This window comes from Salvelinus alpinus, chromosome 4 (assembly GCF_045679555.1).
Source record: "Salvelinus alpinus chromosome 4, SLU_Salpinus.1, whole genome shotgun sequence".
NCBI lineage: Eukaryota > Metazoa > Chordata > Actinopteri > Salmoniformes > Salmonidae > Salvelinus > Salvelinus alpinus.
Window position 1 is genome coordinate 7,299,458 of NC_092089.1, and position 17,019 is coordinate 7,316,476.

The 17,019-nt window shown below is 36.9% G+C and overlaps 1 protein-coding gene across 2 annotated transcripts in view; it reads left to right on the forward strand.

The window, feature by feature from the left end:
* The first annotated feature begins 220 nt into the window (after window positions 1-220).
* Window positions 221-17,019, forward strand: part of LOC139572825 (nucleoporin SEH1) — a 22,687-nt gene continuing 5,888 nt past the window's right edge. The window contains exons 1-8 of one of the 2 annotated variants that reach the window (XM_071395615.1): window positions 221-440; window positions 801-851; window positions 1,040-1,186; window positions 1,386-1,597; window positions 5,706-5,804; window positions 8,305-8,445; window positions 9,443-9,597; window positions 11,157-11,310. In XM_071395615.1, the coding sequence (XP_071251716.1) occupies window positions 330-440; window positions 801-851; window positions 1,040-1,186; window positions 1,386-1,597; window positions 5,706-5,804; window positions 8,305-8,445; window positions 9,443-9,597; window positions 11,157-11,310 (1,070 nt within the window). In that variant the 5' untranslated portion in view covers window positions 221-329. The remainder of the gene's footprint in view (window positions 441-800; window positions 852-1,039; window positions 1,187-1,385; window positions 1,598-5,705; window positions 5,805-8,304; window positions 8,446-9,442; window positions 9,598-11,156; window positions 11,311-17,019) is intronic. The other variant, XM_071395616.1, reaches the window with a different exon arrangement.

Genomic DNA, 17,019 nt, shown 5'->3' on the forward strand with positions numbered 1-17,019 from the left:
ATTTAAGTTTGCTGAAAAATAAACGTATTTTTTTGCTGAGTTTAGTTGTATTGATGATAAGGTTTTTATGGTTTTAAATTAGTACTAAAGACTGGCACCTTTAACCAGTGAAGTTTCTTTAAGATTGTACATTAGTTTAGCGTAGCTACACTCTCTTGATTGAATCTAGTAAATACAAATGTTTTTACTCCCCTTTGTGGTCACTATGTGAAGTGTGAACACTAGCAAGCTACTGGCGCCAAGACTGGGAGTCGCGGCCACATGACAGCAGCATCTGTTCTGAGAAGCGGAGGCTCAGTGGGGGAAATAACGAAGCTATTAAAATAAACATGTTTGTGGCTCGTAGCATTGCAGCAGATCACAAAGATCTAATCCACGATGTTTCCTACGATTTTCACGGCCGGAGAATGGCAACTTGTTCAAGTGACCAAAGTGTCAAGGTAAAAAAAACTAGTGAGCTAGCTAGCTAGTAGCAGGCTAGCTTGCTTGCTAACTCTTTACCTTATTGATATTGAACTAAACAGCTAATTCGGGAAACAAATTAACTGCAGCTAGCTAGTTTACTTGATTACTATTACCCATTTTTAGAGAAGTAATTCACTGACAATATTTGCAGTTTTAAAACAGTTAGCTAGCTAACGTTAACTAAGCTAGCCAGCTAGCTAACGTTAACTAAGCTAGCAAGCTAGATTGCAAGCCATGCAGCTAGCTTGCTATACTAGCTAGGATGTAAACAAAATGCCCAGACTGTAACCAGAGCTTGCTTTAGTGAACCATTGTCAATGTTCTGCATCCTTCAGGTTTGGGACAAGAGTGAAAGTGGGGAGTGGCACTGCACTGCCAGCTGGAAGGCAAGTCTGTTTTATTTCTTACATGCCAAGATTTAAAAGTGTGTTTTAAAGTATTTGCTTTGAATTGTAGCTAGCTACTAGGCCTAGCTGTAGCTAGCTCCTCTCCCTTTTTGAAAGGACTTTCTTTGCTTATTCAATTCCGAAATGGGTCTGGAGAATGAAGGTTTGTTATTGACTGGTCTTTGCAGACACACAGCGGGTCAGTATGGAGGGTGACCTGGGCCCACCCTGAGTTTGGACAGGTGCTGGCCTCCTGCTCCTTTGACCGAACAGCCGCTGTGTGGGAAGAGATAGTTGGGGAATCTAACGACAAACAGAGGGGGCAGAGCCACTGGGTAAGACTCCTTTCAGCTTCGAGCCTGGTCCCACATCTATTTTTACTGTCTCAACAATTCCACTTGTCTTTGTCCTGCCGATCTTGTACCAGGCTATTATCCAGCCACTGCTGTGAGGTGATTCTTTACCCAAGTTATCGGGTCAAAGAGACATGTGCCTTGGTGTGCAGTATCGGCAACACATTCTCGTTCTGTTTAGATAAAGAGGACGACTCTGGTGGACAGCAGGACGTCGGTGACGGACGTGAAGTTCGCTCCTAAACACATGGGTCTGATGCTGACGACGTGCTCAGCAGACGGGGTGGCGAGGATCTACGAGGCTCCAGACGTGATGAACCTCAGCCAGTGGTCCCTGCAGCACGAGATCTCCTGTAAACTCAGCTGCTCCTGTATCTCCTGGAACCCCTCCAGGTCAGCTTCACTGAGTCCATAGATTTAGGCCCAATTCACTCCAGGTGAAACCAGTCAGTGATTTTAAGATTAATATCACTTTATTTGTCAATCGTACACAATGTCCAATGAACTGAAATGTTGACTTCTGCTTTGATGAACCAATGGCAGTGTTGCTGATTGTACACTGCGCAACACACTGTAACACCCCTGTGTCACATTCTCTATAGCAGGGGTATTTAACTCTAACCTGACGAGGTCCTGAGCCTGCTGGTTTTCTGTTCTACCCGATAATGAATTGCACGTACCTGGTGTCCCCGGTCTAAATTAGAACAATGACACAATGCAGTGACACTGGCTTCGAGGTCCAGAGTCGAGCTTTAGAGTTTCTCAGGATGTCACTTGAGTTTTCCACTGCTGTGAAAATGCATTTGGAGCTTCAGCTGTAGATAATAATGGGCTATTGTATTGATGCCCTATTAACATGTTACCTAGTTTAATAACTGTCTATTTATCCTTCAGCTGTAGATAATAATGGGCTATTGTATTGATGCCTATTAGCATGTTACCTAGTTTAATAACTGTCTATTTATCCTTCAGCTGTAGATACTAATGGGCTATTGTATTGATGCCCTATTAACATGTTACCTAGTTTAATAACTGTCTATTTATCCTTCAGCTGTAGATAATAATGGGCTATTGTATTGATGCCTATTAGCATGTTACCTAGTTTAATAACTGTCTATTTATCCTTCAGCTGTAGATACTAATGGGCTATTGTATTGATGCCTATTAGCATGTTACCTAGTTTAATAACTGTCTATTTATCCTTCAGCTGTAGATACTAATGGGCTATTGTATTGATGCCCTATTAACATGTTACCTAGTTTAATAACTGTCTATTTATCCTTCAGCTGTAGATACTAATGGGCTATTGTATTGATGCCTATTAGCATGTTACCTAGTTTAATAACTGTCTATTTATCCTTCAGCTGTAGATACTAATGGGCTATTGTATTGATGCCTATTAGCATGTTACCTAGTTTAATAACTGTCTATTTATCCTTCAGCTGTAGATACTAATGGGCTATTGTATTGATGCCCTATTAACATGTTACCTAGTTTAATAACTGTCTATTTATCCTTCAGCTGTAGATACTAATGGGCTATTGTATTGATGCCTATTAACATGTTACCTAGTTTAATAACTGTCTATTTCTCCTTCAGCTGTAGATACTAATGGGCTATTGTATTGATGCCTATTAACATGTTACCTAGTTTAATAACTGTCTATTTCTCCTTCAGCTGTAGATACTAATGGGCTATTGTATTGATGCCTATTAACATGTTACCTAGTTTAATAACTGTCTATTTCTCCTTCAGCTGTAGATACTAATGGGCTATTGTATTGATGCCCTATTAGCATGTTACCTAGTTTAATAACTGTCTATTTATCCTTCAGCTGTAGATACTAATGGGCTATTGTATTGATGCCTATTAGCATGTTACCTAGTTTAATAACTGTCTATTTATCCTTCAGCTGTAGATACTAATGGGCTATTGTATTGATGCCTATTAGCATGTTACCTAGTTTAATAACTGTCTATTTATCCTTCAGCTGTAGATACTAATGGGCTATTGTATTGATGCCTATTAGCATGTTACCTAGTTTAATAACTGTCTATTTCTCCTTCAGCTGTAGATACTAATGGGCTATTGTATTGATGCCTATTAACATGTTACCTAGTTTAATAACTGTCTATTTCTCCTTCAGCTGTAGATACTAATGGGCTATTGTATTGATGCCTATTAACATGTTACCTAGTTTAATAACTGTCTATTTCTCCTTCAGCTGTAGATACTAATGGGCTATTGTATTGATGCCTATTAACATGTTACCTAGTTTAATAACTGTCTATTTCTCCTTCAGCTGTAGATACTAATGGGCTATTGTATTGATGCCTATTAACATGTTACCTAGTTTAATAACTGTCTATTTCTCCTTCAGCTGTAGATACTAATGGGCTATTGTATTGATGCCTATTAGCATGTTACCTAGTTTAATAACTGTCTATTTCTCCTTCAGCTGTAGATACTAATGGGCTATTGTATTGATGCCTATCAACATGTTACCTAGTTTAATAACTGTCTATTTATCCTTCAGCTGTAGATACTAATGGGCTATTGTATTGATGCCTATTAGCATGTTACCTAGTTTAATAACTGTCTATTTATCCTTCAGCTGTAGATACTAATGGGCTATTGTATTGATGCCTATTAGCATGTTACCTAGTTTAATAACTGTCTATTTATCCTTCAGCTGTAGATACTAATGGGCTATTGTATTGATGCCTATTAGCATGTTACCTAGTTTAATAACTGTCTATTTATCCTTCAGCTGTAGATACTAATGGGCTATTGTATTGATGCCTATTAGCATGTTACCTAGTTTAATAACTGTCTATTTATCCTTCAGCTGTAGATACTAATGGGCTATTGTATTGATGCCTATTAGCATGTTACCTAGTTTAATAACTGTCTATTTATCCTTCAGCTGTAGATACTAAGGGGCTATTGTATTGATGCCTATTAGCATGTTACCTAGTTTAATAACTGTCTATTTATCCTTCAGCTGTAGATACTAATGGGCTATTGTATTGATGCCCTATTAACATGTTACCTAGTTTAATAACTGTCTATTTATCCTTCAGCTGTAGATACTAATGGGCTATTGTATTGATGCCTATTAACATGTTACCTAGTTTAATAACTGTCTATTTATCCTTCAGCTGTAGATACTAATGGGCTATTGTATTGATGCCCTATTAACATGTTACCTAGTTTAATAACTGTCTATTTATCCTTCAGCTGTAGATACTAATGGGCTATTGTATTGATGCCCTATTAGCATGTTACCTAGTTTAATAACTGTCTATTTCTCCTTCAGCTGTAGATACTAATGGGCTATTGTATTGATGCCTATTAGCATGTTACCTAGTTTAATAACTGTCTATTTATCCTTCAGCTGTAGATACTAATGGGCTATTGTATTGATGCCTATTAGCATGTTACCTAGTTTAATAACTGTCTATTTATCCTTCAGCTGTAGATACTAATGGGCTATTGTATTGATGCCTATTAGCATGTTACCTAGTTTAATAACTGTCTATTTATCCTTCAGCTGTAGATACTAATGGGCTATTGTATTGATGCCTATTAGCATGTTACCTAGTTTAATAACTGTCTATTTCTCCTTCAGCTGTAGATACTAATGGGCTATTGTATTGATGCCCTATTAGCATGTTACCTAGTTTAATAACTGTCTATTTATCCTTCAGCTGTAGATACTAATGGGCTATTGTATTGATGCCCTATTAACATGTTACCTAGTTTAATAACTGTCTATTTATCCTTCAGCTGTAGATACTAATGGGCTATTGTATTGATGCCCTATTAACATGTTACCTAGTTTAATAACTGTCTATTTCTCCTTCAGCTGTAGATACTAATGGGCTATTGTATTGATGCCCTATTAACATGTTACCTAGTTTAATAACTGTCTATTTCTCCTTCAGCTGTAGATACTAATGGGCTATTGTATTGATGCCTATTAACATGTTACCTAGTTTAATAACTGTCTATTTATCCTTCAGCTGTAGATACTAATGGGCTATTGTATTGATGCCTATTAACATGTTACCTAGTTTAATAACTGTCTATTTATCCTTCAGCTGTAGATACTAATGGGCTATTGTATTGATGCCTATTAACATGTTACCTAGTTTAATAACTGTCTATTTCTCCTTCAGCTGTAGATACTAATGGGCTATTGTATTGATGCCTATTAGCATGTTACCTAGTTTAATAACTGTCTATTTATCCTTCAGCTGTAGATACTAATGGGCTATTGTATTGATGCCTATTAGCATGTTACCTAGTTTAATAACTGTCTATTTATCCTTCAGCTGTAGATAATAATGGGCTATTGTATTGATGCCTATTAGCATGTTACCTAGTTTAATAACTGTCTATTTATCCTTCAGCTGTAGATACTAATGGGCTATTGTATTGATGCCCTATTAACATGTTACCTAGTTTAATAACGGTCTATTTATCATTGTCTCCTTAGCTCTCGCGCCCACCCTCCCATGTTAGCAGTGGGAAGTGATGACAGCAACGTGATGTACGGTGGGAAGGTTCAGATCTACGAGTACAATGAAAACACTAGGTCAGTCCTATTACATTATTAGTACAATGAAAACACTAGGTCAGTCCTATTACATTATTAGTAATGAAAACACTAGGTCGGTCCTATTACATTATTAGTATAATGAAAACACTAGGTCAGTCCTATTACATTATTAGTAATGAAAACACTAGGTCCTATTACATTATTAGTACAATGAAAACACTAGGTCAGTCCTATTACATTATTAGTAATGAAAACACTAGGTCCTATTACATTATTAGTAATGAAAACACTAGGTCAGTCCTATTACATTATTAGTATAATGACAACACTAGGTCAGTCCTATTACATTATTAGTATAATGACAACACTAGGTCAGTCCTATTACATTATTAGTAATGAAAACACTAGGTCAGTCCTATTACATTATCAGTACAATGAAAACACTAGGTCAGTCCTATTACATTATCAGTACAATGAAAACACTAGGTCAGTCCTATTACATTATCAGTATAATGAAAACACTAGGTCAGTCCTATTACATTATCAGTACAATGAAAAAACTAGGTCAGTCCTATTACATTATTAGTACAATGAAAACACTAGGTCAGTCCTATTACATTATTAGTAATGAAAACACTAGGTCAGTCCTATTACATTATTAGTAATGAAAACACTAGGTCAGTCCTATTACATTATCAGTATAATGAAAACACTAGGTCAGTCCTATTACATTATTAGTATAATGACAACACTCGGTCAGTCCTATTACATTATTAGTAATGAAAACACTAGGTCAGTCCTATTACATTATTAGTAATGAAAACACTAGGTCAGTCCTATTACATTATCAGTATAATGAAAACACTAGGTCAGTCCTATTACATTATTAGTAATGAAAACACTAGGTCCTATTACATTATTAGTAATGAAAACACTAGGTCAGTCCTATTACATTATTAGTAATGAAAACACTAGGTCCTATTACATTATTAGTACAATGAAAACACTAGGTCAGTCCTATTACATTATTAGTAATGAAAACACTAGGTCCTATTACATTATCAGTATAATGAAAACACTAGGTCAGTCCTATTACATTATTAGTAATGAAAACACTAGGTCCTATTACATTATTAGTACAATGAAAACACTAGGTCAGTCCTATTACATTATTAGTAATGAAAACACTAGGTCAGTCCTATTACATTATTAGTAATGAAAACACTAGGTCAGTCCTATTACATTATCAGTATAATGAAAACACTAGGTCAGTCCTATTACATTATTAGTATAATGACAACACTCGGTCAGTCCTATTACATTATTAGTAATGAAAACACTAGGTCAGTCCTATTACATTATTAGTAATGAAAACACTAGGTCAGTCCTATTACATTATCAGTATAATGAAAACACTAGGTCAGTCCTATTACATTATTAGTAATGAAAACACTAGGTCCTATTACATTATTAGTAATGAAAACACTAGGTCAGTCCTATTACATTATTAGTAATGAAAACACTAGGTCCTATTACATTATTAGTACAATGAAAACACTAGGTCAGTCCTATTACATTATTAGTAATGAAAACACTAGGTCCTATTACATTATCAGTATAATGAAAACACTAGGTCAGTCCTATTACATTATTAGTAATGAAAACACTAGGTCCTATTACATTATTAGTACAATGAAAACACTAGGTCAGTCCTATTACATTATTAGTAATGAAAACACTAGGTCAGTCCTATTACATTATTAGTAATGAAAACACTAGGTCAGTCCTATTACATTATTAGTATAATGACAACACTAGGTCAGTCCTATTACATTATTAGTATAATGACAACACTAGGTCAGTCCTATTACATTATTAGTAATGAAAACACTAGGTCAGTCCTATTACATTATCAGTAGAATGAAAACACTAGGTCAGTCCTATTACAATATTAGTATAATGAAAACACTAGGTCAGTCCTATTACATTATCAGTATAATGAAAACACTAGGTCAGTCCTATTACATTATCAGTATAATGAAAAAACTAGGTCAGTCCTATTACATTATTAGTACAATGAAAACACTAGGTCCTATTACATTATTAGTACAATGAAAACACTAGGTCAGTCCTATTACATTATTAGTACAATGAAAACACTAGGTCCTATTACATTATTAGTACAATGAAAACACTAGGTCAGTCCTATTACATTATTAGTAATGAAAACACTAGGTCAGTCCTATTACATTATTAGTAATGAAAACACTAGGTCAGTCCTATTACATTATCAGTATAATGAAAACACTAGGTCAGTCCTATTACATTATACAGGTGGACCAGGTGGTTACATGAACCCCCAGTTCCCTTGGGAGAAATACAGCTGATCTGTTTTCTACCGTATGATGTTGTAATCGTTGTCTGTTCTAGTATTAAATCAATTCTAGACTTTTAGTTCACTTTTACCGACATCACATTATCATGTTGTTAGAGATTCCTCTACTTTACGAGGGAAATCCTCTCATCTTTTGATCAGGAAATATGCGAAAGCCGAGACATTGATGACCGTGACTGATGCGGTGCATGACATAGCCTTCTCCCCTAACCTGGGGCGGTCCTTCCACGTGCTCGCCATAGCAACCAAAGATGTTCGGATCTTTAAGTTGGTACCTTTGCGGTGAGTGTATAAATGTAAATGTTTATTTTAAAACAACTTTTTACTAAGGTTTTCTGTCTTTATAGGAGTACATATTGAGTTTTCTAATAGATATTAGCTGTATATATATATTTTTAAAACGTGCTGCATTGTCTAAGTAGTAGATCACAGCCGTTCGGAGCTTGTACAGTGTCCATATATTATTCTGACCTGTTCTGCATCTCTCTTGTCCGACAGTAAGGAGAGCAGCTCAACAGGCCCTACTAAAGGGAGTTATTCTAGGGATTATTCTGAGCTGTTCTGCATCTCTCTCTCTTGTCTGACAGTAAGGAGAGCAGCTCAACAGGCCCTACTAAAGGGAGTTATTCTAGGGATTATTCTGAGCTGTTCTGCATCTCTCTTGTCCGACAGTAAGGAGAGCAGCTCAACAGGCCCTACTAAAGGGAGTTATTCTAGGGATTATTCTGACCTGTTCTGCATCTCTCTTGTCCGACAGTAAGGAGAGCAGCTCAACAGGCCCTACTAAAGGGAGTTATTCTAGGGATTATTCTGAGCTGTTCTGCATCTCTCTTGTCCGACAGTAAGGAGAGCAGCTCAACAGGCCCTACTAAAGGGAGTTATTCTAGGGATTATTCTGAGCTGTTCTGCATCTCTCTTGTCCGACAGTAAGGAGAGCAGCTCAACAGGTCCTACTAAAGGGAGTTATTCTAGGGATTATTCTAGGGATTATTCTGACCTGTTCTGCATCTCTCTTGTCCGACAGTAAGGAGAGCAGCTCAACAGGCCCTACTAAAGGGAGTTATTCTAGGGATTATTCTGACCTGTTCTGCATCTCTCTTGTCCGACAGTAAGGAGAGCAGCTCAACAGGCCCTACTAAAGGGAGTTATTCTAGGGATTATTCTGACCTGTTCTGCATCTCTCTTGTCCGACAGTAAGGAGAGCAGCTCAACAGGCCCTACTAAAGGGAGTTATTCTAGGGATTATTCTGAGCTGTTCTGCATCTCTCTTGTCCGACAGTAAGGAGAGCAGCTCAACAGGCCCTACTAAATTTGAGGTTCAGATCGTGGCCCAGTTCGACAACCACAACTCCCAGGTGTGGAGAGTCTCCTGGAACATCACCAGCACCTTGCTGGCCTCGTCGGGAGACGACGGCTGTGTCCGACTCTGGAAAGGTGATGTATCTAGACTGAAAAGGCTGTGTCCCACTCTGGAAAGGTGATCTATCCTAGTATAGACTGAAAAGGCTGTGTCCGACTCTGGAAAGGTGATCTATCTAGTATAGACTGAAAAGGCTGTGTCCCACTCTGGAAAGGTGATCTATCTAGTATAGACTGAAAAGGCTGTGTCCCACTCTGGGAAGGTGATCTATCTAGTATAGACTGAAAAGGCTGTGTCCCACTCTGGAAAGGTGATCTATCTAGTATAGACTGAAAACAGAATGGATGACGTAGTGCACAAAAAACAGAATGGATGACGTAGTGCACAAAAAAACAGAATGGATGACGTAGTGCACAAAACACAGAATGGATGACGTAGTGCACAAAAAAACAGAATGGATGACGTAGTGCACAAAAAACAGAATGGATGACGTAGTGCACAAAAAACAGAATGGATGACGTAGTGCACAAAAAAACAGAATGGATGACGTAGTGCACAAAAAAACAGAATGGATGACGTAGTGCACAAAAAACAGAATGGATGACATGGTGCACCAAAAACAGAATGGATGACGTAGTGCACCAAAAACAGAATGGATGACGTAGTGCACCAAAAACAGAATGGATGACGTAGTGCACCAAAAACAGAATGGATGACGTAGTGCACAAAAAACAGAATGGATGACGTAGTGCACAAAAAAACAGAATGGATGACGTAGTGCACAAAAAACAGAATGGATGACGTAGTGCACAAAAAACAGAATGGATGACGTAGTGCACAAAAAACAGAATGGATGACGTAGTGCACAAAAAAACAGAATGGATGACGTAGTGCACCAAAAACAGAATGGATGACGTAGTGCACAAAAAAACAGAATGGATGACGTAGTGCACCAAAAACAGAATGGATGACGTAGTGCACAAAAAACAGAATGGATGACGTAGTGCACAAAAAAACAGAATGGATGACGTAGTGCACCAAAAACAGAATGGATGACGTAGTGCACCAAAAACAGAATGGATGACGTAGTGCACAAAAAAACAGAATGGATGACATGGTGCACAAAAAACAGAATGGATGACATGGTGCACAAAAAACAGGGACCTGTTTCAGCCTTTCAAAACTTCAGGCTAAAATGTTACAAACGTTTGAGAGTCCATCTTTTAAATGACTTAACTAGTTTATTATGTCCTGCAACTTAACCATGACCACTAGAGTTGGCCAGGCAGCAGGGTTGGGACCAGGCTAAAAGTCTATCCAGTCAGTTTACATTTACATTTACATTTAAGTCAGTTAGCTGACGCTCTTATCCAGAGCGACTTACAAATTGGAAAGTTCATACATATTCATCCATATTCATCCTGGTCCCCCCGTGGGGAATGAACCCACAACCCTGGCGTTGCAAGCGCCATGCTCTACCAACTGAGCCACACGGGACCGTGTGGCCCGTGTGGCTCAGTTTAAAGCCAATGGTTTAGCTGAAACGAACTAGAAGTGTCCATCTACTGGTGAACTGTGTAAAGTTCCCCACACATTGACACTGTGTCGTTGGTTCCCATCTTCTGGTCCCCAGCCAACTATATGGACAACTGGAAATGTACCGGCATCCTGAAGGGAGACGGGAGTCCAGTCAACGGGTCGTCAGGACAACCCGGTGCCATGAATACCATGGTGGGCTGCACTGTCCAGACCTCCCAGAATGCACTGAACGGCTCTGCTGCAGGAAGGTAGGAGGCCGCGCCCGCTGGTCGGCCCGGCCAGAGCTGGCGACTGACTGCTTTACTCTCTCTGGGCCTGACTGACCCTGCAGCACTGACCCTGACCCCCCCCCCCTCCCTGGGTCAACTGATCACAACTGACCCTGACCCCCCCCCTCCCTGGGTCAACTGATCACAACTGACCCCGTGTGTTGCACTCATGCAAAGAGCTTGGCTTGTGGCAAGGCCCCAGCAGGTCAGGCCCAGCAGGTCAGACCCAGCAGGTCAGACCCAGCACGTAGGCCCTGTGGAAGGCGTGTGTGCTCGTTATTAACGGATTGTTTGGGAGGGCTACAGTTTAATGTTCGTACAACAGCGGACTGAGGTTTTGATTGTACAATAATTGTTGGTGATTGTTTGTTGACACAATTTTATGTTGATGGAACATGAATGTTATTTTGAAGAATATCATTTCTTTTTTTTTACATTTTAGATTAGTTACACTTACAGATGTCTGTCATCCTCACATAATGCCCCAGAAACCATCAGCTTTTCAATACATGACATACCAGGGCCAAACATACAGCCTTGCTAAATTTAATAATTTACTATTTTGATGTAATCTTATAATAGCATGTATAGAATGTTTGGAGGGCATATTGATAAATAATAAATTTTCATCTTTTCAATACGTTTTTTTATTATTTTTTAACCAAAACGTTGCCAAAGTCTTTGCATGGTGGAGGAATGTCTGGAATATAATCTGGTAATAATCCCTATTAACCTGCTGGTAATCTGCAATTAATTTGAATGAAATAATGACTGAAGGCCGGTCAACATGCTAGTGCTTTAATAACACACACAGTTAATATTGCTGAGTTTATATTCAATACTCCTCCTAGTACTGTATATTAACATTCAGTTTCCAGACATTATACTCTCCTAGTACTGTATATCAACATTCAGTTTCCAGACATTATACTCTCCTAGTACTGTATATCAACATTCAGTTTCCAGACATTATACTCTCCTAGTACTGTATATTAACATTCCGTTTCCAGACATTATACTCTCCTAGTACTGTATATCAACATTCAGTTTCCAGACATTATACTCTCCTAGTACTGTATATTAACATTCCGTTTCCAGACATTATACTCTCTCCTAGTACTGTATATGAACATTCAGTTTCCAGACATTATACTCTCTCTCCTAGTACTGTATATGAACATTCAGTTTCCAGACATTATACTCTCCTAGTACTGTATATTAACATTCAGTTTCCAGACATTATACTCTCTCTCCTAGTACTGTATATCAACATTCAGTTTCCAGACATTATACTCTCCTAGTACTGTATATTAACATTCCGTTTCCAGACATTATACTCTCCTAGTACTGTATATCAACATTCAGTTTCCAGACATTATACTCTCCTAGTACTGTATATTAACATTCCGTTTCCAGACATTATACTCTCTCCTAGTACTGTATATGAACATTCAGTTTCCAGACATTATACTCTCTCTCCTAGTACTGTATATGAACATTCAGTTTCCAGACATTATACTCTCCTAGTACTGTATATTAACATTCAGTTTCCAGACATTATACTCTCTCTCCTAGTACTGTATATCAACATTCAGTTTCCAGACATTATACTCTCCTAGTACTGTATATTAACATTCAGTTTCCAGACATTATACTCTCCTAGTACTGTATATTAACATTCAGTTTCCAGACATTATACTCTCTCTCCTAGTACTGTATATGAACATTCAGTTTCCAGACATTATACTCTCCTAGTACTGTATATTAACATTCAGTTTCCAGACATTATACTCTCCTAGTACTGTATATTAACATTCAGTTTCCAGACATTATACTCTCTCTCCTAGTACTGTATATTAACATTCAGTTTCCAGACATTATACTCTCCTAGTACTGTATATTAACATTCAGTTTCCAGACATTATACTCTCCTAGTACTGTATATTAACATTCAGTTTCCAGACATTATACTCTCTCCTAGTACTGTATATTAACATTCAGTTTCCAGACATTATACTCTCCTAGTACTGTATATTAACATTCAGTTTCCAGACATTATACTCTCCTAGTACTGTATATTAACATTCAGTTTCCAGACATTATACTCTCCTAGTACTGTATATTAACATTCAGTTTCCAGACATTATACTCTCTCTCCTAGTACTGTATATGAACATTCAGTTTCCAGACATTATACTCTCCTAGTACTGTATATTAACATTCAGTTTCCAGACATTATACTCTCCTAGTACTGTATATTAACATTCAGTTTCCAGACATTATACTCTCTCTCCTAGTACTGTATATCAACATTCAGTTTCCAGACATTATACTCTCCTAGTACTGTATATTAACATTCCGTTTCCAGACATTATACTCTCCTAGTACTGTATATTAACATTCAGTTTCCAGACATTATACTCTCTCTCCTAGTACTGTATATCAACATTCAGTTTCCAGACATTATACTCTCCTAGTACTGTATATTAACATTCCGTTTCCAGACATTATACTCTCTCTCCTAGTACTGTATATTAACATTCAGTTTCCAGACATTATACTCTCCTAGTACTGTATATTAACATTCAGTTTCCAGACATTATACTCTCTCTCCTAGTACTGTATATTAACATTCAGTTTCCAGACATTATACTCTCCTAGTACTGTATATTAACATTCAGTTTCCAGACATTATACTCTCTCTCCTAGTACTGTATATCAACATTCAGTTTCCAGACATTATACTCTCCTAGTACTGTATATTAACATTCCGTTTCCAGACATTATACTCTCTCTCCTAGTACTGTATATTAACATTCCGTTTCCAGACATTATACTCTCCTAGTACTGTATATTAACATTCCGTTTCCAGACATTATACTCTCCTAGTACTGTATATTAACATTCCGTTTCCAGACATTATACTCTCCTAGTACTGTATATTAACATTCAGTTTCCAGATATTATACTCTCTCCTAGTACTGTATATTAACATTCAGTTTCCAGACATTATACTCTCCTAGTACTGTATATTAACATTCAGTTTCCAGACATTATACTCTCTCCTAGTACTGTATATTAACATTCAGTTTCCAGACATTATACTCTCTCCTAGTACTGTATATTAACATTCAGTTTCCAGACATTATACTCTCCTAGTACTGTATATCATCATTCAGTTTCCAGACATTATACTCTCTCTCCTAGTACTGTATATCAACATTCAGTTTCCAGACATTATACTCTCCTAGTACTGTATATTAACATTCAGTTTCCAGACATTATACTCTCCTAGTACTGTATATTAACATTCAGTTTCCAGACATTATACTCTCTCTCCTAGTACTGTATATTAACATTCCGTTTCCAGACATTATACTCTCCTAGTACTGTATATTAACATTCAGTTTCCAGACATTATACTCTCTCCTAGTACTGTATATTAACATTCAGTTTCCAGACATTATACTCTCCTAGTACTGTATATTAACATTCAGTTTCCAGACATTATACTCTCTCTCCTAGTACTGTATATTAACATTCCGTTTCCAGACATTATACTCTCCTAGTACTGTATATTAACATTCAGTTTCCAGACATTATACTCTCTCCTAGTACTGTATATTAACATTCAGTTTCCAGACATTATACTCTCCTAGTACTGTATATTAACATTCCGTTTCCAGACATTATACTCTCCTAGTACTGTATATTAACATTCAGTTTCCAGACATTATACTCTCTCTCCTAGTACTGTATATGAACATTCAGTTTCCAGACATTATACTCTCCTAGTACTGTATATTAACATTCAGTTTCCAGACATTATACTCTCCTAGTACTGTATATTAACATTCAGTTTCCAGACATTATACTCTCTCTCCTAGTACTGTATATCAACATTCAGTTTCCAGACATTATACTCTCCTAGTACTGTATATTAACATTCCGTTTCCAGACATTATACTCTCCTAGTACTGTATATTAACATTCAGTTTCCAGACATTATACTCTCTCTCCTAGTACTGTATATCAACATTCAGTTTCCAGACATTATACTCTCCTAGTACTGTATATTAACATTCCGTTTCCAGACATTATACTCTCCTAGTACTGTATATTAACATTCAGTTTCCAGACATTATACTCTCTCTCCTAGTACTGTATATTAACATTCAGTTTCCAGACATTATACTCTCTCTCCTAGTACTGTATATTAACATTCAGTTTCCAGACATTATACTCTCCTAGTACTGTATATTAACATTCCGTTTCCAGACATTATACTCTCTCTCCTAGTACTGTATATCAACATTCAGTTTCCAGACATTATACTCTCCTAGTACTGTATATTAACATTCCGTTTCCAGACATTATACTCTCTCTCCTAGTACTGTATATTAACATTCCGTTTCCAGACATTATACTCTCCTAGTACTGTATATTAACATTCCGTTTCCAGACATTATACTCTCCTAGTACTGTATATTAACATTCCGTTTCCAGACATTATACTCTCCTAGTACTGTATATTAACATTCAGTTTCCAGACATTATACTCTCTCCTAGTACTGTATATTAACATTCAGTTTCCAGACATTATACTCTCCTAGTACTGTATATTAACATTCAGTTTCCAGACATTATACTCTCTCCTAGTACTGTATATTAACATTCAGTTTCCAGACATTATACTCTCTCCTAGTACTGTATATTAACATTCAGTTTCCAGACATTATACTCTCCTAGTACTGTATATCATCATTCAGTTTCCAGACATTATACTCTCTCTCCTAGTACTGTATATCAACATTCAGTTTCCAGACATTATACTCTCCTAGTACTGTATATTAACATTCAGTTTCCAGACATTATACTCTCCTAGTACTGTATATTAACATTCAGTTTCCAGACATTATACTCTCTCTCCTAGTACTGTATATTAACATTCCGTTTCCAGACATTATACTCTCCTAGTACTGTATATTAACATTCAGTTTCCAGACATTATACTCTCTCCTAGTACTGTATATTAACATTCAGTTTCCAGACATTATACTCTCTCCTAGTACTGTATATTAACATTCAGTTTCCAGACATTATACTCTCCTAGTACTGTATATTAACATTCAGTTTCCAGACATTATACTCTCTCCTAGTACTGTATATTAACATTCAGTTTCCAGACATTATACTCTCTCCTAGTACTGTATATTAACATTCAGTTTCCAGACATTATACTCTCCTAGTACTGTATATCAACATTCAGTTTCCAGACATTATACTCTCCTAGTACTGTATATTAACATTCAGTTTCCAGACATTATACTCTCCTAGTACTGTATATTAACATTCAGTTTCCAGACATTATACTCTCCTAGTACTGTATATTAACATTCAGTTTCCAGACATTATACTCTCCTAGTACTGTATATCAACATTCAGTTTCCAGACATTATACTCTCCTAGTACTGTATATCAACATTCAGTTTCCAGACATTATACTCTCCTAGTACTGTATATTAACATTCCGTTTCCAGACATTATACTCTCCTAGTACTGTATATCAACATTCAGTTTCCAGACATTATACTCTCCTAGTACTGTATATTAACATTCCGTTTCCAGACATTATACTCTCTCCTAGTACTGTATATGAACATTCAGTTTCCAGACATTATACTCTCT